Genomic DNA, 21,101 nt, shown 5'->3' with positions numbered 1-21,101 from the left:
TCCTGTTCTCTCCTGCGTCCCGCTCCCCATTTGCCACCAGCCTCGTGGTGGTGGGACCCCGGCAATTGCAGCTCCTGGGCTTGGGGCCCTTTGGGAGGGCAGCTTTGGGCAGCAAGCATCAACTCTTCACCCGTGGAGCGGGGTTGGGGACTGGCTGCCCTACGCAGAGCCAGGCCTCTGCGGCCCTGTGAGGAGAGTTTGGGTGTTTCTCTGCATCCAAGAGCTCTGGTCCCCGCTCAGGAGCTCCGCGGCACATCGGCCAGCTGGGAGGCCCCTGGCCCATGCCCCAGCCATGTCCTCCTGACGGCAAGGGGCTGCCCAGCTCCCCGTGCCTGTCCCAGGGCTGCTGCTGGGGCCGAGGGTGATGGCTCCTGGGGGCTGTGGGGCACTAAGTGTTTCCAGCAGTTACATTTGCCAGGTGCCTGTGAGAGGGGCAGGGGGACAGTGCAGGGGAACTTGGGGTCTGTGGGGTGCCAGAGGGCCCGGTGTGGACAGAGGTGCTGGGCTGGTGGGGCTCTGGCCTTGGGGTCTTGTGTGGGGAGCTGCCCTGCGGGGAGCCAGGGCCTGTGTGGCCTTGCCCCTCTGCTCTCCTCAGGGCCTTGGTGTGGGGACGGAGGGCCTTGCGTGCAGCTGTGGTGCAGGAGAGCCACCTCGAACCCTTCTGATGGTGAGGGACGTGGTGGAGTCTGTGCTCTTCTACCAGCTGGATCCCAGCCCCACACCCTGCGCCCGTCACCATTCCCATCCCCACATTCAGGTCCTGGAGCTCATCAGTCCCCGATCATTTTCAGACACGGAGGTAGGAGGGAGGGGAATGGGGGCCTGACTCCTGCCTTTTTGCAGCCCAGTGGGTCCAGAGCCCTCAACCGCCCTGGGATCCAGCAAGTCCTGGCCCACAGCAGCTCATGGGATCCCTCCCAGCGAGGACAGACCCATGATGGCTTTGGCACTGCCATGAGTCCCAAGGAGGATGTGATGGGGCCTGTGGAAATGCCCTGGGCAGGACCTTGTCCATCCCTCCCCAGGATGGGCACAGGCTCCTCTGCTTGCTGCAGCCTGTGGCAGGACTGGAGAAGGGCCAGGGAGGTAGGGGGGATTTTCCTGCTGCGTGTGGAGCACAGGGGCAGGAAGGCCTCGGTGCTGCCCCGTGCCGTGTCCCCAGGGCTGTCTGCAGCTGGCACTGCCGTGGCCCCTGCGTGGTGAGCGTGGCCCCGTCAGGCTTTGGCAGTGAGCGCGGGTCACATTTGCATGGAGGGGCCGTGCCCCGGGCGGGCGGGGGTTTAAGAGGGAGTCGGGGGTCCGCCGCAGAGCCCCGTCGGCGTGGGGACACGTAGCTGGTGGGATCGCGCCATGGCCTGGGCCCCTCTGCTCCTCGTGGTGCTCGCCCACGGCTCAGGTGCCCTGGCCAGCCTGGGTGTCCCCGGCCGGGGCCTGTGGGCACGGGGGCCCCGTCGCGTCCCGCTGCCTGGGGGGGCTTTGCTGCTCCGGCACTCGCTGACCCGCCGCTTTCTGCCCTCTCTCCTCTCCCTCTGCAAGTTCCCTGGTCCAGGCAGCACTGACTCAGCAGCCGGCCTCGGTGTCCGTGTCCCCGGGAGAAACCGCCCGCATCACCTGCTCTGGGGGTGACAGTGACAACTGGGGCAGCAGCAACTATGGCTGGATCCAGCAGAAACCTGGTGGTGCCCCGGTCGCTGTGATATATGAGAACAACAAGAGACCCTCAAACATCCCTGCGCAATTCTCCGGTTCCAAGTCCGGCTCCACGGCCACGTTAACCATCACTGGGGTGCAAGCCGAGGACGAGGCCATGTATTACTGTGGTAGCAGCTATGATTACAGTGACACTGAGCAATGGGATGGCAGCTACTTTTTTGGCAGCAGCTACTATGGCTGGTACCGGCAGAGCTGGCAGTGTCCCGGTCGCTGTGATATACCAGAATGACAAGAGACCCTCGAACATCCCTGCGTGATTCTCCGGTTCCAAGTCCGGCTCCATGGGCACGTTAACCATCACTGGGGTGCAAGCCGAGGACGAGGCCGTGTATTACTGTGGTAGCTGGCCCAGCGGCAGTGGTGCTCTCATGGGGACACTGAGCATTGGGGAAGTGAGGTGCAAACCCATAAGTAAAAGAAGGTTTTCTGCCTTCTTCCTCGTGGTCAAGCAGGGCCATGACTGCAGGATGCATGCTGGTTCCTGTCCACTCTGCACGGCCATGACTGAATGTCCTGCCTTTCCTGTCCTGGGGTCCCGGGAGGTGACTGTGTGGCTGGGCCCATCTTGTCTCTGTCCCCACAAAAGGCGCTGTGTGGCCTTGTCACCAGCCCCGCTCCCTGTTGCTGCTGGCGGCCCCCTGCTCCTGCTCCCCCTGGAGCTGCCCCTGTGCTGCTCTGCTCCCCACATGTGCCCCTGGCCCCGTCGCGTCCCGCTGCCTGGGGTGGCTTTGCTGCTCCGGCACTCGCTGACCCGCCGCTTTCTGCCCTCTCTCCTCTCCCTCTGCAGGTTCCCTGGTCCAGGCAGCAGTGACTCAGCCGGCCTCGGTGTCCGTGTCCCTGGGAGAAACCGCCCGGATCACCTGCTCTGGGGGTAGCAGCAGCTGGTTTGGTTGGTACCAGCAGAAACCTGGTGGTGCCCCAGTCCCTGTGATATACCAGAATGACAAGAGACCCTCGGGCATCCCTGCGCGATTCTCCGGTTCCTTGTCCGGCTCCACGGGCACGTTAACCATCACTGGGGTGCAAGCCAAGGACGAGGCCGTGTATTACTGTGGTGGCTATACTAGTGGTTGGACTGGTGCCACGGTGCCCCCGAGCAATGGGGAAGTGTGACACAAACCTCCCGCCATTGCAGGGACCATTGAACAGTGTCTGCTGTCCCCATGTGATTGTCACATAGGTCCCCACCAGCGCCCTCTCTGCACTGCACGTGGTCTGCTGTGGTGCTGGGGAGGTGTAGCCTGGTGATGAGCAAAGGCCTCGTAAAGCTGGGCCCCATGAGCCAAGAAGGACGGGAAAGGAGCCAGGAGCGAAGAGCAGCCGAGCAAGAGGGCATTGCGGGTGCCGCAGCCAGGGAAGTGCCAGAGTCACTGAGGTTGGATGCACCCCTGGCGAGGGTCTCGTCCAACCGGCCAGGCCGTAGCAGGGTTGAGTAGTGCAGGTTGTGCAGGTCCTGTCCCGCTGGGTTTTGCCTGTCTCCAGGGCTGGAGACTTCACAGCCTCTGTGGGCAACCTTTGCCAGGGCTTGACCACCTTCAAGGGGGGACCCGCTGCTTTCTGCCCTCTCTCCTCTCCCTCTGCAGGTTCCCTGGTCCAGGCAGCACTGACTCAGCCGGCCTCGGTGTCTGTGTCCCCGGGAGAAACCGCCCGCATCACCTGCTCTGGGGGTACTGGCAGCTACTTTGGCAGCAACTATTATAGCTGGACCCAGCAGAAACCTGGTGGTGCCCCGGTCGCTGTGATATACAACAACAACCAGAGACCCTCGGGCATCCCCGCGCGATTCTCTGGTTCCTTTTCTGGCTCCACAAACATGTTAACCATCACTGGGGTGCAAGCCGAGGACGAGGCCGTGTATTACTGTGGTGGTAGTTATACTGGTGTCACGGTGCCCCTGAGCAATGGGGAAGTGTGACACAAACCTCCCGCCATTGCAGGGACCATGGAAGAGTGTCTGGTGTCCCCGTGTGATGGTTGCGCAGGTCCCCACCACAGCCCTCCTGCGCTGCCCGTGGCTGTGCCTGGCGTCCCGGCTCAGCCCTCCGTTAGGGCCCCAGCGCTGTGCCCTGTGGTCAGGCTGGGCCCGGCAGGGGCTACGTTTGTCCCCTGTTCCTGGGCGTCACTGCAGAGGGATTTCAACTGGGCTGAAATCTGAGTCCCAGCACCAAAAGGCGGGCACGTGCCCTCAACCGAGGGGTGAGCTAAGGCTTTGGGCCTTGCATGCCTCAGATGAAGAGTTTGGAGAGGAAAGATGTGCTGGTGGGAAGCCCCAGGCAGCCGGGAGTGCTGAAGAATTGCTGCCTGTAGGCTTGCAGCTCTGTGCCTTGGCACCCTCCCGCCGGTGCTGCCCCACGGGCCCGGCGATGTCTCCCGGGGAGTGCCCGACCCCATCCGAGGACGCTGGGCTGTAGAGCCCAAGGCTGCGGCAATGGCCACAGGCTCCTCTTGCCCCCAGCCTGCGGCAGGACTGCAGAAGGGCCGGGGAGGTAGTGGGGGGATTTTCCCGCTGCGTGTGGAGCACAGGGGCAGGAGGGCCTCGGTGCTGCCCCGTGCCGTGTCCCCAGGGCTGTCTGCAGCTGGCGCTGCCGTGGCCCCTGCGTGGTGAGCTTTGGTGATGAGCGCGGGTCAGATTTGCATGGAGGGGCCGTGCCCCGAGTGGCAGGGGGTTTAAGAGGGAGTCGGGGGCCTGCAGGGGTCCGTGGCCAGCCTGGGTGTCCCCGGCTGGTCCTGCGGGCACGGGCGGGGCTTTGCTGCTCCGGCACTCGCTGACCCGCCGCTTTCTGCCCTCTCTCCTCTCCCTCTGCAGGTTCCCTGGTCCAGGCAGCAGTGACTCAGCAGCCGGCCTCGGTGTCCGTGTCCCCGGGAGAAACCGCCCGCATCACCTGCTCTGGGTATTACAGTGACTACTATAGCAGCAGCTACTTTGGCTGGTACCAGCAGAAACCTGGTGGTGCCCCGGTCGTCGTGATATATGAAAGCACCAAGAGACCCTCGGGCATCCCTGCGCGATTCTCCGGTTCCAAGTCCGGCTCCACGGGCACGTTAACCATCACTGGGGTGCAAGCTGAGGACAAGGCTGCGGTGTGGAGCGTAGGGTCGTGGCTAGGACAGCAGTGCTGACCAGGGTCCTGGTGACAATGCGGAACATGCAGTGGGGAAGTGAGGTACAAACCTGCATTGGTCTCATGGCCTCTTGTTCTGTTGCTGCTGGGCACCCCTTTGTAGGAGCATATGTGCAGTGAGACAAAGACCCCTGTGGGTCTCGTGCCTTGTGTTAGGAGTTAAGAAATCTGGTAGCCTAGTAGCAGTAAGGTTGCTGCTGCTGCATGTTCCTGGATCCAGCCAGTTGTGAGACTGTGTATTCCTGGAAGAGACACATGCACACTTACGCATGTTGCATATAAACATTTAAACTCATCTGGCCACACCCAGCAAGGTATAGCATGGCTCTTGTGCAAACACAAGCAGCACCGGTGTCCTCATCCTGCTGCCCTCTGTGGCTGGTCAGGGTGACAGCTTGTTAGTGGACTATATATATATATGTACATATGCATGTAAACAACATGGATCCCTCAGTTGAGTGTGACCTTAGGCACTTAGTCTATTTAGTAGCTGCTCCTGGGTCCACTGATCTCCCAGATGCCTCGCATACAGCTGTGGGTGAGCACACGCAGACACACACAGACGTAGACAGTCTGCCTTACGCGTAGCTGACCCCGGACCCCTCGGTCTCTCCAGTAGCTGGCTTGGATTCCCTCATCCCTCCAGCACCCAACTCTCAGACCCCTGCTCTCACCAGTGTCCAGCCCAGATGTAAGGCTGCTCCAATACTTGGCCCCAAGCCTCTTATCCTAAATGTCGGCCAGATGTTCACTAGTACACACACAGCGACATGCACACCCACACAGTATGTGCCCTCTCTAGGCTCTCCAGTTGCTTGCACCCAAGAACATGTCTCTTGTGACTGTGGCCCCTCTCCAGAGGCTGGCCCTTGGACCTTAGCGCACACACCTCTGCACAGCCTAGAGAGTGCCTCACCCAGGGAAATAGTGAGCAATTGAGTTTAAGGCAGGCCAGGCTGCAATGGCCAGGCACGGGACACGGCCAGAGTGGTGTGCTGACCAGCAGCCTGTTCACATATGCCATGGTTCACATAACCACTCTTCCCTCTGATTTCCTACTCTCTTCCTCCCCAAATTGCCTTGGTCCACCCCTCTCCCCACCTTTGTTTCTTCCCCTCAAAATCCCATAACAAGTCTTGTACAATCCCCAAATGCTCTCCCCCAGTGCCTCGGGATGAGTCCATACACCCCTAGGCAGCAATCCACTCACTCTGCAAGGCTGTCCAGGGAGAGCTTCCCCATTGAGTCACCCGGGGAGTTGCACACCTGGCCCATGGGCTGACCTCCTCCTCCAATGGCCTGGCGAGCAGCTGGGGTGGGGTGCTCTCTTGGCTCCAGTTCAGTCATTGGGGTTCCCAGCTTAACATTGTTCTTCTTTACTCATGTGTCTTTGTGGAGATGAGCTTTAAATCACATATCCCACCAGCAAGAGGGGCCATTTATCCTGGGCCTGGTGGCTTCTAGACTCTTAGCTAGTGCTGTCATGGGCAGCCAGGGATCCCTGGCCAGCCTGCGTGCCCCAGCTGTGGCCTGCGGGCACGGGGGCCCCGTCGCGTCCCGCTGCCTGGGGGGGCTTTGCTGCTCCGGCACTCGCTGACCCGCCGCTTTCTGCCCTCTCTCCTCTCCCTCTGCAGGTTCCCTGGTCCAGGCAGCGGTGACTCAGCCGGCCTCGGTGTCCGTGTCCCCGGGAGAAACCGCCCGCATCACCTGCTCTGGGGGTGACAGTGACTACTATGGCAGCAGCTACTATGGCTGGATCCAGCAGAAACCTGGTGGTGCCCCAGTCGCTGTGATATACCAGAATGACAAGAGACCCTCGGGCATCCCTGCGCGATTCTCCGGTTCCAAGTCCGGCTCCACGGGCACGTTAACCATCACTGGGGTGCAAGCCGAGGACGAGGCCATGTATTGCTGTGGTGGCTATGTTAGCAGCAGTGATGCTGCTGTGGTGGTGAAGAGGGATGGGAAAGTGAGACGCACACATCCTCTGCTCCGGGGTTAACAACAACTATGGCTGGTACCAGCAGAAACCAGGAACTGTCCCTGTCGCTGTGATTTACTACAACAACAGATCCTCAGTCATTGCTGTGTGATTCTCCAATACTGCCTTGGGGTGCTGTTGTTGAGGGATAACCAACGTGTGGGAAAGGCTTCTTGACGGGCTCTTTCACAGGTTTTGGTGAGTCCAGCACCCTTGGCCTTGGAGATCCCTCTTAGGACCATTGCCCTGTCCTGCAGCCTGGGCACAGGGTGGCCACCACCAGCAACTACCCAGACTGGATCCAGCAGAAACCTGGCTCTGTCCCAAAAACTTTCATCTGCAGTACTTGCAGTGTAGAGGCAGGGGTGAGTGTGGGGCAGATTTGCATGGAGGGGCAGTATCCTGGGTAGGCAGGAGTTGAAGAGGGAGTCGGGATTCTGCAGCACAGCCCCGCTGCGGTGGAGATGTGGAGTTGGTGAGATTGTGCCGTGGCCTGGGCCCCTCTGCTCCTCGTGGTGCTCGCCCACGGCTCAGGTGCCCTGGCCAGCCTGGGTGTCCCCGGCCGGGGCCTGCCGGCACGGGGGCCCTGTCGCGTCCTGCTGCCTGGGGGGGCTTTGCTGCTCCGGCACTCGCTGACCCGCCGCTTTCTGCCCTCTCTCCTCTCCCTCTGCAGGTTCCCTGGTCCAGGCAGCGGTGACTCAGCCAGCCTCGGTGTCCGTGTCCCCAGGAGAAACCGCCCGGATCACCTGCTCTGGGGGTAGCAGCGGCTACTATGGCAGCTACTACTATGGCTGGATCCAGCAGAAACCTGGTGGTGCCCTGGTCGCTGTGATATATGGTAACACCAACAGACCCTCGGGCATCCCTGCGCGATTCTCCGCTTCCACGTCCGGCCCTCAAGGGGCCCAGGGCAGTTCTCAGGGTCCCTCTGGGGCAGCGTGGGCATGCTGACCATCGCACGGGCCCGGGGGGAGGACGAGGCTGGCTATTACTGCGCTCCGTGGGCTCGTAGTGCACAGCACACTGATGGGGGCACTCAGGCAAGTGGGGCAAAACCTGCCTGTCCTGGCTGCTCCCTGCTGCTGGGGCCAGGCCTTGCTCAGGGGAAGCCCTGCAGGGCGCTGTGGAGCAGTAGTGCCGTGTCCTTCCCTCGTGCCGATGTTCCCGGAGACTTGCTCCTTCTGTGGAGGCCCCTGTCAGGGTTTCCAGCCCGAGGTGCCTTTGTGCAGCCTCCGTACAGCAGCGTGAGCTGGGGAGTGTTGGGTCCAGCGTTGGGAACGACCGCCCAGCGCTGGCAGGCGAGGTGCTGCTTTCTGCGCCTTCAGCGGGCCGAGTTGCTTGAGTTCACGAAGCCTTGAAGCATATTTGCATCTGCTTAGAGCTTCTCAGCTTGTCAGCACCCCTTCTCGTTGTTTCTCTTTCCGCTTCAGTCTAACGGGGTGGAGGCCACGAGAGGGGGCTGCAGCAGCACCTTGGACTGTGAATCAGGCAGGGCGCTCCAGCTGCTGCTTGTGAGCTTGTCGAGGGGTTGGTCCTGGTTTACAAGCCCACCTCGAAGCACGGGGAGCTGCTGAGGAGCAGCAGAGAGGTGGTGGGAAATACTGTGTGTCTAGGAAGGAGCTGCTGCCTTGCTGGCCTCAAGGTGTCCCAGGTGGTGGTGGCTTGGGGTGGAAGCTGCTGTGTAAAAGTAACCTAGAGTAAAGCCCTGCCCTGGTGTGTCTGGATCCTTTGCGCTGTGTTTCTTGGAGTGAGAAGCGGGGCTGGGATCCGGCGTGGCGGTGTGAAAAGCGGCTCCTGGCAGCCTCCCGAGGCGTGGCTCTTGACCTTGCTGCGTTGGTCAGTGAGAGGTGCCCGAGGAGTGCAGCAGCTCTGGCAGAGCTGAGTGAGCCGTGGCCTAGAAAGGGCCCTGAAGGGCAGAGGCAGGTCTGGGCACGGCGGTGTGGAAAGCTGTGTGCGGTGCTGCAGAGCTGAGCAGGCCGGGCGTTTGCCTTGCTGCTGCAGTGTGGAGCGAGAGCGAGCGGAGGCCCGAGGGCTTCCCGCTGCGTGCTGCCGGTGAGCAAGTGAGCGCGGGCAGGGAGCGGCTGCGCTGCTGGAGCGCCGCTGGGCCGTGGCCTCGGGAGATCCCTGCGCATGTCTGGGGCAGTCAGCGTGCAAGGCAGTGCTTGTTTGCGTTACCTTGCTGTGGCTCCGCGTGTGACCTTACGTTAGTCCTCAGCACGCTTCGGGACGGCCTCGAGCCTGTCCTCAGCACAGCCCAGTGACTGGATGGTCACAGGCGGGAACAGGGCGGATTAAGGCAGTTTTCGTGGATGCTTCAGCGCGACAGGAGCCAAGAGGACATGTGAGATGTTTCTGGACTCTGTCTGGGCTGAGTTATCTTTTTGACAGAAGAAGCGCTAAGGTGCACTTCCCCAGACGTCTCATTCCAGGTGGCTGCTGTCCTTGTCGGGAGGTGGCCCTGTGTGAGCGCTGTGCTCTTGGCTTGGCTGCAGACACGCCTGAAGTGGGCAGTGGGAGCGCTGGGCTGGGAGCTGCCAGCGATGGTGGGGCAGATGGGTACGAAGGGGCCGTGCCCCAGGTGGGTGGGGGTTTAAGAGAGAGCCGGGGGTCTGTGGCAGAGCCCCATCAGCGTGGGGACACGTAGCTGGTGGGATCGCGCCATGGCCTGGGCCCCTCTGCTCCTCGTGGTGCTCGCCCACGGCTCAGGTGCCCTGGCCAGCCTGGGTGTCCCCGGCCGGGGCCTGCGGGCACGGGGGCCCCGTCGCGTCCCGCTGCCTGGGGGGGCTTTGCTGCTCCGGCACTCGCTGACCCGCCGCTTTCTGCCCTCTCTCCTCTCCCTCTGCAGGTTCCCTGGTCCAGGCAGCACTGACTCAGCCGGCCTCGGTGTCCGTGTCCCCGGGAGAAACCGCCCGGATCACCTGCTCTGGGAGTGGCAGCTACTATAGCTGGATCCAGCAGAAACCTGGTGGTGCCCCGGTCATTGTGATATACAACAACGACAAGAGACCCTCGAACATCCCTGCACGATTCTCCGCTTCCAAGTCCGGCTCCACAAACACGTTAACCATCACTGGGGTGCAAGCCGAGGACGAGGCCATGTATTACTGTAGTGGTAGTTATACTGGTGTCACGGTGCCCCTGAGCAATGGGGAAGTGTGACACAAACCTCCCGCCATCTCAGGGACCATGGAAGAGTGTCTGGTGTCCCCGTGTGATGGTTGCGCAGGTCCCCACCACAGCCCTCCTGCGCTGCCCGTGGCTGTGCCTGGCGTCCCGGCTCAGCCCTCCGTTAGGGCCCCAGCGCTGTGCCCTGTGGTCAGGCTGGGCCCGGCAGGGGCTACGTTTGTCCCCTGTTCCTGGGCGTCACTGCAGAGGGATTTCAACTGGGCTGAAATCTGAGTCCCAGCACCAAAAGGCGGGCACGTGCCCTCAACCGAGGGGTGAGCTAAGGCTTTGGGCCTTGCATGCCTCAGATGAAGAGTTTGGAGAGGAAAGATGTGCTGGTGGGAAGCCCCAGGCAGCCGGGAGTGCTGAAGAATTGCTGCCTGTAGGCTTGCAGCTCTGTGCCTTGGCACCCTCCCGCCGGTGCTGCCCCACGGGCCCGGCGATGTCTCCCGGGGAGTGCCCGACCCCATCCGAGGACGCTGGGCTGTAGAGCCCAAGGCTGCGGCAATGGCCACAGGCTCCTCTTGCCCCCAGCCTGCGGCAGGACTGCAGAAGGGCCGGGGAGGTAGTGGGGGGATTTTCCCGCTGCGTGTGGAGCACAGGGGCAGGAGGGCCTCGGTGCTGCCCCGTGCCGTGTCCCCAGGGCTGTCTGCAGCTGGCGCTGCCGTGGCCCCTGCGTGGTGAGCTTTGGTGATGAGCGCGGGTCAGATTTGCATGGAGGGGCCGTGCCCCGAGTGGCAGGGGGTTTAAGAGGGAGTCGGGGGCCTGCAGGGGTCCGTGGCCAGCCTGGGTGTCCCCGGCTGGTCCTGCGGGCACGGGCGGGGCTTTGCTGCTCCGGCACTCGCTGACCCGCCGCTTTCTGCCCTCTCTCCTCTCCCTCTGCAGGTTCCCTGGTCCAGGCAGCACTGACTCAGCAGCCGGCCTCGGTGTCCGTGTCCCCGGGAGAAACCGCCCGCATCACCTGCTCTGGGGGTAGCTACAATTACTATGCCTGGTACCAGCAGAAACCTGGTGGTGCCCCGGTCACTGTGATATATAGCAACGACAAGAGACCCTCGGGCATCCCTGCGCGATTCTCCGGTTCCTTGTCTGGCTCCACAAACACGTTAACCATCACTGGGGTCCAAGACCAGTATGAAGCTCCTTATTCCTGGGGTGGTGGTGATGGCAGCAGTGGTGCCCTCCTGGTGCCCTAGAGTGATGGGGAAGTGATGCACAAACCTGGAGAGGTGGAAGAGGCAGGTTTTGGGTCCCCCTTCCTCTCAGTCTTCTAGGGCCACGTCCCCAGCTCTGGAGTCTCCTGTTAGACCTGTCCTGTCCACCCCGTGTCTGGGGGCTCTCAGGCTGCCCCAGGTGCCAGAGTTCTGGTGCTGGAAAAGCCGTGGGTGGGGCTCTTCTCCACTGCCTGAAGCCCATCTGAGGGGCAGAGGCAGTGGCTGGGGCAGTGTGTGGAGCTGGAGGCTGCTGAAGGTCCTGGGAAGAGTTTTGCCCCACTTCTGCTCCCCCAGGCTGAGCTTCCCCCCGGGGCTGGTGCTGCAGCACCAGAGCTAATGTTGGTGCATGTGGCGGGTGTGCGCAGATTTGCAAGTCCTCGCTGAGTCCCCAGGCGCTCTGCGGGTGGGCAGGGAGAGCTCCTGCCTCAGCCCCTTGCTTGCCTACTGGTTTGACTCAGCCAGCCTCAGTGACCCTGTTCCCAGGACAAACTGCCCAGGTCTTGGGCTCTGGGGGTAGCTACGACTATGGCTGGTTCCAGCAGAAACCTGGCAGTGCCGCTGTCACTGCGATATACCAGAGTAAGAGACCCCTGCATGATTCTGCAGTTCCTCATGCACCTCCACGAGCACAGTAACCATCACTGGGGTGCAAGCTGAGGATGAGGCTGATTATTACTGTGCATGTTGGGATATCAGTGCTAGCCAGGCTCATGGTGACAGCAAGCAATGAGCAAGTGAGGCACAAACCTGCCGCAGTGCCAGTGCCCTGCATTCCCCACTGCTGCTGAGCTCTGGCTGTGGATCAGCAAAGTGCTGGTAAGACAGAGCCCGCGTGGGGCACGTGCCCTGCTGCCACATGTGCCATCCGTGCTGCCCTCAGGGGTACAGCCCCTGTCCAGCCCTGCTCCTGTCTCTGCCCATCAGCCTCCCGGGGCTGCAGACACCCTGGGTAGGGCAGCGCTGGGGAAAGGGAAGTGCCACCGGGAGAGGGCTTTCGCCCTCTGCCTGGTATCTCTTGGCACAGGCCTAGGCACAGCGCTCCAGATGTAGCTTCACAAGTGCTGACAGGAGGGAGAAGGATCACCTCTCTGAACCTGCTGGCAACGTCTCTTCTAATGCAGCCGGGGATGCTGCTGGCTGTGTTAGCAACAGCAATGGTGTACCCCGATGCTAGCAGAAACCTGGCAGTGCCCCGGTCACTGTGATATATGCAAACGACAAGCGACCCTCAGGCAACCTTGTGCAATTCTCTGGTTCCCAGTCTGGCTCCACGGGCATGTTAACGGTCGCTGGGGTGCAAGCTGAAGATGATGCTGTGTATGACTGTGGTGGCTATGACAGCAGCAGCGGTGCTCTCGTGGGGACACTGAACGTTGAGGAAGTGAGATGCAAACCCCAGAGCCAGAGGAAGGTGTTCTGCCCTTCTTCCTCGTTGTCAAGCAGGGCCACGACTGTGGGGTGCATGCCGGTTTCTGTCTCCTCTGCGTGGCCATGTCTGCAAATGCCCTCCCTTTCCCGTCCTTGCATTTTCTGCCCTTTCTCCTCTCCCTCTCCATGGTCCTCGGTCCAGGCAGTGCTGTCTCAGCCACGTTCAGTGTCTCTGTCCCCAGGACAGACTGCCCTGATCACCTGGCTCCAGGCCTAGCAGCTTGTATGGCTGGTACCAGCAGAAACCTGGCGGTGCCCCTGTCACTGCGATATATGGTAACACCAACAGACCCTCGGGCATCCCTGCGCGATTCCCTGCTTCCAAGTCCAGCTCCACATCCACATTAACCATGACTGGGGTCCAAGCTGAGGATGGGGCTGAATATTACTGTGGCAGCCAGGACAGCAGTGCTGAGCATGGTCAAGGTGCCTCACGGTGTGGTGGTGGACAGCAATGGGGAAGGTTTGGTTCCTCGCTGCTGCTGCTGCTGTTGAGCAATAACTAATATGAGGGAATTGCATTTCCAGGGGCTGTTTTGCAGATGGTGGTGAGTGAGGAGCCATCAGTGTTGGTCACAGCACTGGCAGCTGGCCCTCAAGGGGCCCTGCACGGTTCTCAGGGTCCCTCTGGGGGAGCGTGGGCATGCTGACCATCGCACGGGCCCGGGGGGAGGACGAGGCTGGCTATTACTGCGCTCCGTGGGCTCGTAGTGCACAGCACACTGATGGGGGCACTCAGGCAAGTGGGGCAAAACCTGCCTGTCCTGGCTGCTCCCTGCTGCTGGGGCCAGGCCTTGCTCAGGGGAAGCCCTGCAGGGCGCTGTGGAGCAGTAGTGCCGTGTCCTTCCCTCGTGCCGATGTTCCCGGAGACTTGCTCCTTCTGTGGAGGCCCCTGTCAGGGTTTCCAGCCCGAGGTGCCTTTGTGCAGCCTCCGTACAGCAGCGTGAGCTGGGGAGTGTTGGGTCCAGCGTTGGGAACGACCGCCCAGCGCTGGCAGGCGAGGTGCTGCTTTCTGCGCCTTCAGCGGGCCGAGTTTCTTGAGTTCACAAAGCCTCGAAGCATATTTGCATCTGCTTAGAGCTTCTCAGCTTGTCAGCACCCCTTCTCGTTGTTTCTCTTTCCGCTTCAGTCTAACGGGGTGGAGGCCACGAGAGGGGGCTGCAGCAGCACCTTGGACTGTGAATCAGGCAGGGCGCTCCAGCTGCTGCTTGTGAGCTTGTCGAGGGGTTGGTCCTGGTTTACAAGCCCACCTCGAAGCACGGGGAGCTGCTGAGGAGCAGCAGAGAGGTGGTGGGAAATACTGTGTGTCTAGGAAGGAGCTGCTGCCTTGCTGGCCTCAAGGTGTCCCAGGTGGTGGTGGCTTGGGGTGGAAGCTGCTGTGTAAAAGTAACCTAGAGTAAAGCCCTGCCCTAGTGTGTCTGGATCCTTTGCCCCTCTGCTCCTCGTGGTGCTCGCCCACGGCTCAGGTGCCCTGGCCAGCCTGGGTGTCCCCGGCCGGGGCCTGCGGGCACGGGGGCCCCGTCGCGTCCCGCTGCCTGGGGGGGCTTTGCTGCTCCGGCACTCGCTGACCCGCCGCTTTCTGCCCTCTCTCCTCTCCCTCTGCAGGTTCCCTGGTCCAGGCAGCACTGACTCAGCCGGCCTCGGTGTCCGTGTCCCTGGGAGAAACCGCCCGGATCACCTGCTCTGGGGGTACTGGCAGCTACTTTGGCAGCAACTACTATGGCTGGACCCAGCAGAAACCTGGTGGTGCCCCGGTCGTTGTGATATACAACAACAACCAGAGACCCTCGGGCATCCCTGCGCGATTCTCCGCTTCCACGTCTGGCTCCACAAACACGTTAACCATCACTGGGGTGCAAGCCGAGGACGAGGCCGTGTATTACTGTAGTGGTAGTTATACTGGTGTCACGGTGCCCCTGAGCAATGGGGAAGTGAGACACAAACCTCCCGCCATCTCAGGGACCATGGAAGAGTGTCTGGTGTCCCCGTGTGATGGTTGCGCAGGTCCCCACCACAGCCCTCCTGCGCTGCCCGTGGCTGTGCCTGGCGTCCCGGCTCAGCCCTCCGTTAGGGCCCCAGCGCTGTGCCCCGTGGTCAGGCTGGGCCCGGCAGGGGCTACGTTTGTCCCCTGTTCCTGGGCGTCACTGCAGAGGGATTTCAACTGGGCTGAAATCTGAGTCCCAGCACCAAAAGGCGGGCACGTGCCCTCAACCGAGGGGTGAGCTAAGGCTTTGGGCCTTGCATGCCTCAGATGAAGAGTTTGGAGAGGAAAGATGTGCTGGTGGGAAGCCCCAGGCAGCCGGGAGTGCTGAAGAATTGCTGCCTGTAGGCTTGCAGCTCTGTGCCTTGGCACCCTCCCGCCGGTGCTGCCCCACGGGCCCGGCGATGTCTCCCGGGGAGTGCCCGACCCCATCCGAGGACGCTGGGCTGTAGAGCCCAAGGCTGCGGCAATGGCCACAGGCTCCTCTTGCCCCCAGCCTGCGGCAGGACTGCAGAAGGGCCGGGGAGGTAGTGGGGGGATTTTCCCGCTGCGTGTGGAGCACAGGGGCAGGAGGGCCTCGGTGCTGCCCCGTGCCGTGTCCCCAGGGCTGTCTGCAGCTGGCGCTGCCGTGGCCCCTGCGTGGTGAGCTTTGGTGATGAGCGCGGGTCAGATTTGCATGGAGGGGCCGTGCCCCGAGTGGCAGGGGGTTTAAGAGGGAGTCGGGGGCCTGCAGGGGTCCCTGGCCAGCCTGGGTGTCCCCGGCTGGTCCTGCGGGCACTGGCGGGGCTTTGCTGCTCCGGCACTCGCTGACCCGCCGCTTTCTGCCCTCTCTCCTCTCCCTCTGCAGGTTCCCTGGTCCAGGCAGCACTGACTCAGCAGCCGGCCTCGGTGTCCGTGTCCCCGGGAGAAACCGCCCGCATCACCTGCTCTGGGGGTAGCAGTGACTACTATGGCAGCTACTACTATGGCTGGATCCAGCAGAAACCTGGTGGTGCCCCGGTCATTGTGATATACAACAACAACCAGAGACCCTCGGGCATCCCTGCGCGATTCTCCGGTTCCTTGTCTGGCTCCACAAACACGTTAACCATCACTGGGGTGCAAGCCGAGGACGAGGCCGTGTATTACTGTAGTGGTAGTTATACTGGTGTCACGGTGCCCCTGAGCAATGGGGAAGTGAGACACAAACCTCCCGCCATTGCAGGGACCATGGAAGAGACACATGCACACTTACGCATGTTGCATATAAACATTTAAACTCATCTGGCCACACCCAGCAAGGTATAGCATGGCTCTGGTGCAAACACAAGCAGCACCGGTGTCCTCATCCTGCTGCCCTCTGTGGCTGGTCAGGGTGACAGCTTGTTAGTGGACTATATATATATATGTACATATGCATGTAAACAACATGGATCCCTCAGTTGAGTGTGACCTTAGGCACTTAGTCTATTTAGTAGCTGCTCCTGGGTCCACTGATCTCCCAGATGCCTCGCATACAGCTGTGGGTGAGCACATGCAGACACACACAGACGTAGACAGTCTGCCTTACGCGTAGCTGACCCCGGACCCCTCGGTCTCTCCAGTAGCTGGCTTGGATTCCCTCATCCCTCCAGCACCCAACTCTCAGACCCCTGCTCTCACCAGTGTCCAGCCCAGATGTAAGGCTGCTCCAATACTTGACCCCAAGCCTCTTATCCTAAATGTCGGCCAGATGTTCACTAGTACACACACAGCGACATGCACACCCACACAGTATGTGCCCTCTCTAGGCTCTCCAGTTGCTTGCACCCAAGAACATGTCTCTTGTGACTGTGGCCCCTCTCCAGAGGCTGGCCCTTGGACCTTAGCGCACACACCTCTGCACAGCCTAGAGAGTGCCTCACCCAGGGAAATAGTGAGCAATTGAGTTTAAGGCAGGCCAGGCTGCAATGGCCAGGCTGCAATGGCCAGGCACGGGACACGGCCAGAGTGGTGTGCTGACCAGCAGCCTGTTCACATATGCTGGCCCCTTTTAACCACTCTTCCCTCTGATTTCCTACTCTCTTCCTCCCCAAATTGCCTTGGTCCACCCCTCTCCCCACCTTTGTTTCTTCCCCTCAAAATCCCATAACAAGTCTTGTACAATCCCCAAATGCTCTCCCCCAGTGCCTCGGGATGAGTCCATACACCCCTAGGCAGCAATCCACTCACTCTGCAAGGCTGTCCAGGGAGAGCTTCCCCATTGAGTCACCCGGGGAGTTGCACACCTGGCCCATGGGCTGACCTCCTCCTCCAATGGCCTGGCGAGCAGCTGGGGTGGGGTGCTCTCTTGGCTCCAGTTCAGTCATTGGGGTTCCCAGCTTAACATTGTTCTTCTTTACTCATGTGTCTTTGTGGAGATGAGCTTTAAATCACATATCCCACCAGCAAGAGGGGCCATTTATCCTGGGCCTGGTGGCTTCTAGACTCTTAGCTAGTGCTGTCATGGGCAGCCAGGGATCCCTGGCCAGCCTGCGTGCCCCAGCTGTGGCCTGCGGGCACGGGGGCCCCGTCGCGTCCCGCTGCCTGGGGGGGCTTTGCTGCTCCGGCACTCGCTGACCCGCCGCTTTCTGCCCTCTCTCCTCTCCCTCTGCAGGTTCCCTGGTCCAGGCAGCACTGACTCAGCAGCCGGCCTCGGTGTCCGTGTCCCCGGGAGAAACCGCCCGCATCACCTGCTCTGGGAGTAGCAGCAGCTACTATGGCAGCTACTACTATGCCTGGTACCAGCAGAAACCTGGTGGTGCCCCGGTCGCTGTGATATATGGTAACACCAACAGACCCTCGGGCATCCCTGCGCGATTCTCCGCTTCCACGTCTGGCTCCACAAACACGTTAACCATCACTGGGGTGCAAGCCGAGGACGAGGCCGTGTATTACTGTAGTGGCTATGCTGGTAGTTGGACTGATGCCACGGTGCCCCCGATCAAGGGGGAAGTGAGACTCAAACCCGGGAGCAGGTGGGGCAGTGTGTGGAGCTGAAAGCTGCTGCGTGTCCTGGGGAAAGCTTTGCCAATTTTCTGCTCCCCGAGGCTGAGCTCCCCGCCGGGCCCGGCACTGCAGCATCAGAGCTGATGTTGGTGCGTGTGGCTGGTGTGCGCAGGTTTGCCAGGCCTCGCTGAGCCCCCAGGCAGGCTGCGGGTGGGCAGGAAGAGGTGGGCAGCCTCAGCCGCTTGCTTGCCTACTGGTTTGACTCAGCTGTCCTCAGTGTCTGTGTCTCCAGAGGAACTGCCCAGGTCTCCTGCTGCGGCAGTAGCTACAGCTGTGCATGGTACCAGCTAGACTTTGCAATGCTCCTCTCGCTGTGGTTTGCCACAATGGCAAGAGCGTGTTGAGCATCCCTGTGCGAGCCTGTGGTTCTGTTTCCGGCTCCATGGACACCTTCATGATCCCTGGGGTCTAAGTTGAGGACAAGGCTGGGTATTTCTGTGCTGACTAGGAGAGCAGTGCCATCCAGGGTCATGGTGACACCGAGCAATAGGGAAGTGAGAGACAAAGCGCAGAGTCAAAGAGGTGGTCAAGCAAGACCATGGGTGCGGGGTGTGTGCTGGTTCCTGTCCCCTCTGCACAGCCACGTCTGTGAGCGTCTTGCCTTTGCTGTCTTGGGCGCCGGGGCCCATCTTGTCGCTGTCCCCACAAAAGGCGCTGTGTGGCCTTGTCACCAGCCCCGCTCCCTGTTGCTGCTGGCGGCCCCCTGCTCCTGCTGCCCCTGGAGCTGCCCCTGTGCTGCTCTGCTCCCCACATGTGCCCCTGCCCCAGGTCCCTTCTCCTCCTGCTGAGGTGTTCCCCATCACTGCTGCTCCCACTCTCCTTGCAGGGCTCGGGGAGCTCTGTCTTGTGCTCTGTGTGTGGGGCTGTTGGTCCGTCTGTCCCACGGGGTCGTGTGGGCACAGGGCCCTGTTTGCGTCCTGCTGCTTGGGGGATCTTTGCTGCTCTGGCAGCACTTGCTGAGCCCACATTTCTTTGCCCTCTCTGCTTTCCCTCTCCAGGGTCCCTGGTCTGTCCAGGCAAGGCTGACTCAGCTGCTGTCTCTGCCCGTGTCCCCAGGGGAAACTGCCGGATCACCTGCTCTGGGGGTAGCAGCAGCTGGGGTTATGGCTGGTTCCAGCAGAAACCTGGTGGTGCCCCGGTCACTGTGGTATACGATAACAACAAGAGACCCTCGAACATCCCTGCGCGATTCTCCGGTTCTGGGTCTGGCTCCACAAACACGTTAACCATCACTGGGGTGCAAGCCGAGGACGAGGCCGTGTATTACTGTGGTGGCTATGCTGGTGGTTGGAGTGATGCCACGGTGCCCCCGAGCCATGGGGAAGTGAGACAGAAACCTCCCGCCATTGCAGGGACCATTGAACAGTGTCTGATGTCCCCATGTGATGGTTGCACAGGTCACCACCACAGCCCTCCCTGCATTGCCCTGCACTGCCCAGGGCTGTGCCTGGCATCCCAGCTTGCCCCTCCATTAGGGCCCCAGGGCTGTGCCCAACCCCGTCATTTGTCAGCTCGTTATTCAGCAGCTCAGAGGGAGGGAGCAGACGCCGGGGTGGTGGGGGCTGTGCTGGGCCCTGCCTCCTGCCTGTGCTGCCTGGACGAGGTGCCCCTGCACGGCCTGGCTGGCACCCAGGGCCCTGCTGGGTGCCCTCCCTGCCCTCCTGCCCACGCAGCTCTGCCAGGAGCGACCGTGGTGCTGGGCATCTGCTTGTCTATTTTGAGGATGGTCTAAAAGAATGAGAGGAGTGCAGTGAGGCGCTGGGATCTGCATCCTGGGGGACATTTGGCCTTCATCAGGTTGAGATCTGAGCAACCTGCCTCCAAGGTCTCCTGCGTGAGTGGGTCTGGGACCAGCCTCCTCCTGCTGTCCCTTGCGCCCTGTGTTGTTTCATGAGGCTTAGCTCTCACATCCGCAGAAGTGTCTCTTGCCAAGCCCTCTGGAGCTGCATACATCCCCCGTGCTCTTCGTCAGCCATCGCCTCTCCCCTTGGCTTGCTGTGGCACAGACCCCGGATGCCCCAAGGGCTGAGTGCCCATGGCCAGCCATGCCTTGGGGCTGCCCAGCCTCAGCCATGGGGACCAGGTTGGCCCTGGGGGCAGCAGCAGGCAGGCGGTCCAGGATTTGGCTACAGCCACCCCATAAGGGGGTGCCTGGGGTTGGCTGGCACGCTGGGTGTCCCATTCTCCAGGGCCTGTGGGCACATGAGCCCAGTCCTGTCCGGATGCGTGGAGGGGCTCTGCTGCTCTGGCACTCGCTGACCCACTGTTTTCTGCCTTCTTAGTCTCCCTCTTCCTGCTTCCCTGGTCCAGGCAGCTCTGTCTCAACTGGCTGCAGTGTCCATGTCCTCAGGACAAACTGCCCAGCTCACCTGCTCCAGGGCTAGCAGCAGCTATGGTTATGGCTGGATCTGGCAGAAGCCTGGCAGTGCCCTGGTCCCTGTGATATATGATAACAACGAGAGACCCTCGGGCATCCCTGCGCGATTCTCCGCTTCCACCTCCGGCTCCACAAACACGTTAACCATCACTGGGGTGCAAGCCGAGGACGAGGCCGTGTATTACTGTGGTGGCTATACTAGTGGTTGGACTGGTGCCATGGTGCCCCCGAGCCATGGGGAAGTGAGACAGAAACCTCCCGCCATTGCAGGGACCATTGAACAGTGTCTGCTGTCCCCATGTGATTGTCACATAGGTCCCCACCAGCGCCCTCTCCGCACTGCACATGGTCTGCTGTGGTGCTGGGAAGGTGTAGCCTGGTGATGAGCAAAGGCCTCGTAAAGCTGGGCCCCATGAGCCAAGAAGGACGGGGAAGGAGCCAGGAGCGAAGGGCAGCCGAGCAAGAGGGCATTGCGGGTGCCGCAGCCAGGGAAGTGCCAGAGTCACTGAGGTTGGATGCACCCCTGGCGAGGGTCTCGTCCAACCGGCCAGGCCGTAGCAGGGTTGAGTAGTGCAGGTTGTGCAGGTCCTGTCCCGCTGGGTTTTGCCTGTCTCCAGGGCTGGAGACTTCACAGCCTCTGTGGGCAACCTTTGCCAGGGCTTGACCACCTTCAAGGGGGGAGAAGAATCTTTTTTTTTTAATGTGTGGATGGAGCTTCCTGTATTTCAGTTTGCACTCGCATCCTCTCGTCCTGTCTCGGGACGCCTCTGGGAAGAGCCTGGCTCTGTCTTCTTTCCTCCCTCCATCAGGTATTTATAAGCCCTGATGAGCTTCTGGCTGAGCCTTCCCTTCTGCAGGCTAAACAGTCCCAGCTCTCTCAGGCTCTCCCCGTGGGAGAGAGGCTCCAATCCCTTCCACACCCTCGTGGCCCTTTGCTGCACCCCCTCTCTCTTGGGCTGGGGAGCCCCGAGGTGGACGCAGCGCTCCAGAAGTGGCCTCAGCAGGGGCTCGGGTGTTGTTCTTGTGCGGGTGCAGGACTTGGCATCTCCCTGTGTGGGAGAGGGTCTGGGGCTGGTGCAGCCGTGCAGGGCACGAATGGCGGTGGGTACGGGCG

At 61.4% G+C, this 21,101-nt stretch overlaps 3 gene segments (V, D, J or C); all 3 read left to right on the top strand.

The window, feature by feature from the left end:
- The first annotated feature begins 1,316 nt into the window (after positions 1-1,316).
- On the top strand, positions 1,317-7,173 carry LOC135330214 (Ig lambda chain V-1 region-like). The segment is given in 2 exon segments: positions 1,317-1,396; positions 6,470-7,173. Coding segments are annotated over 2 exon segments (414 nt in total).
- Positions 6,846-10,800, top strand: LOC135330228 (Ig lambda chain V-1 region-like). The segment is given in 4 exon segments: positions 6,846-6,852; positions 7,297-7,350; positions 7,490-7,654; positions 9,662-10,800. Coding segments are annotated over 4 exon segments (540 nt in total).
- Positions 10,489-11,177, top strand: LOC135330227 (Ig lambda chain V-1 region-like). The segment is given in 2 exon segments: positions 10,489-10,546; positions 10,867-11,177. Coding segments are annotated over 2 exon segments (369 nt in total).
- Positions 11,178-21,101: the final 9,924 nt, after the last annotated feature.

This window comes from Dromaius novaehollandiae, chromosome 17, assembly GCF_036370855.1.
Source record: "Dromaius novaehollandiae isolate bDroNov1 chromosome 17, bDroNov1.hap1, whole genome shotgun sequence".
NCBI lineage: Eukaryota > Metazoa > Chordata > Aves > Casuariiformes > Dromaiidae > Dromaius > Dromaius novaehollandiae.
This window is presented reverse-complemented; position numbering and strand designations above follow the sequence as displayed.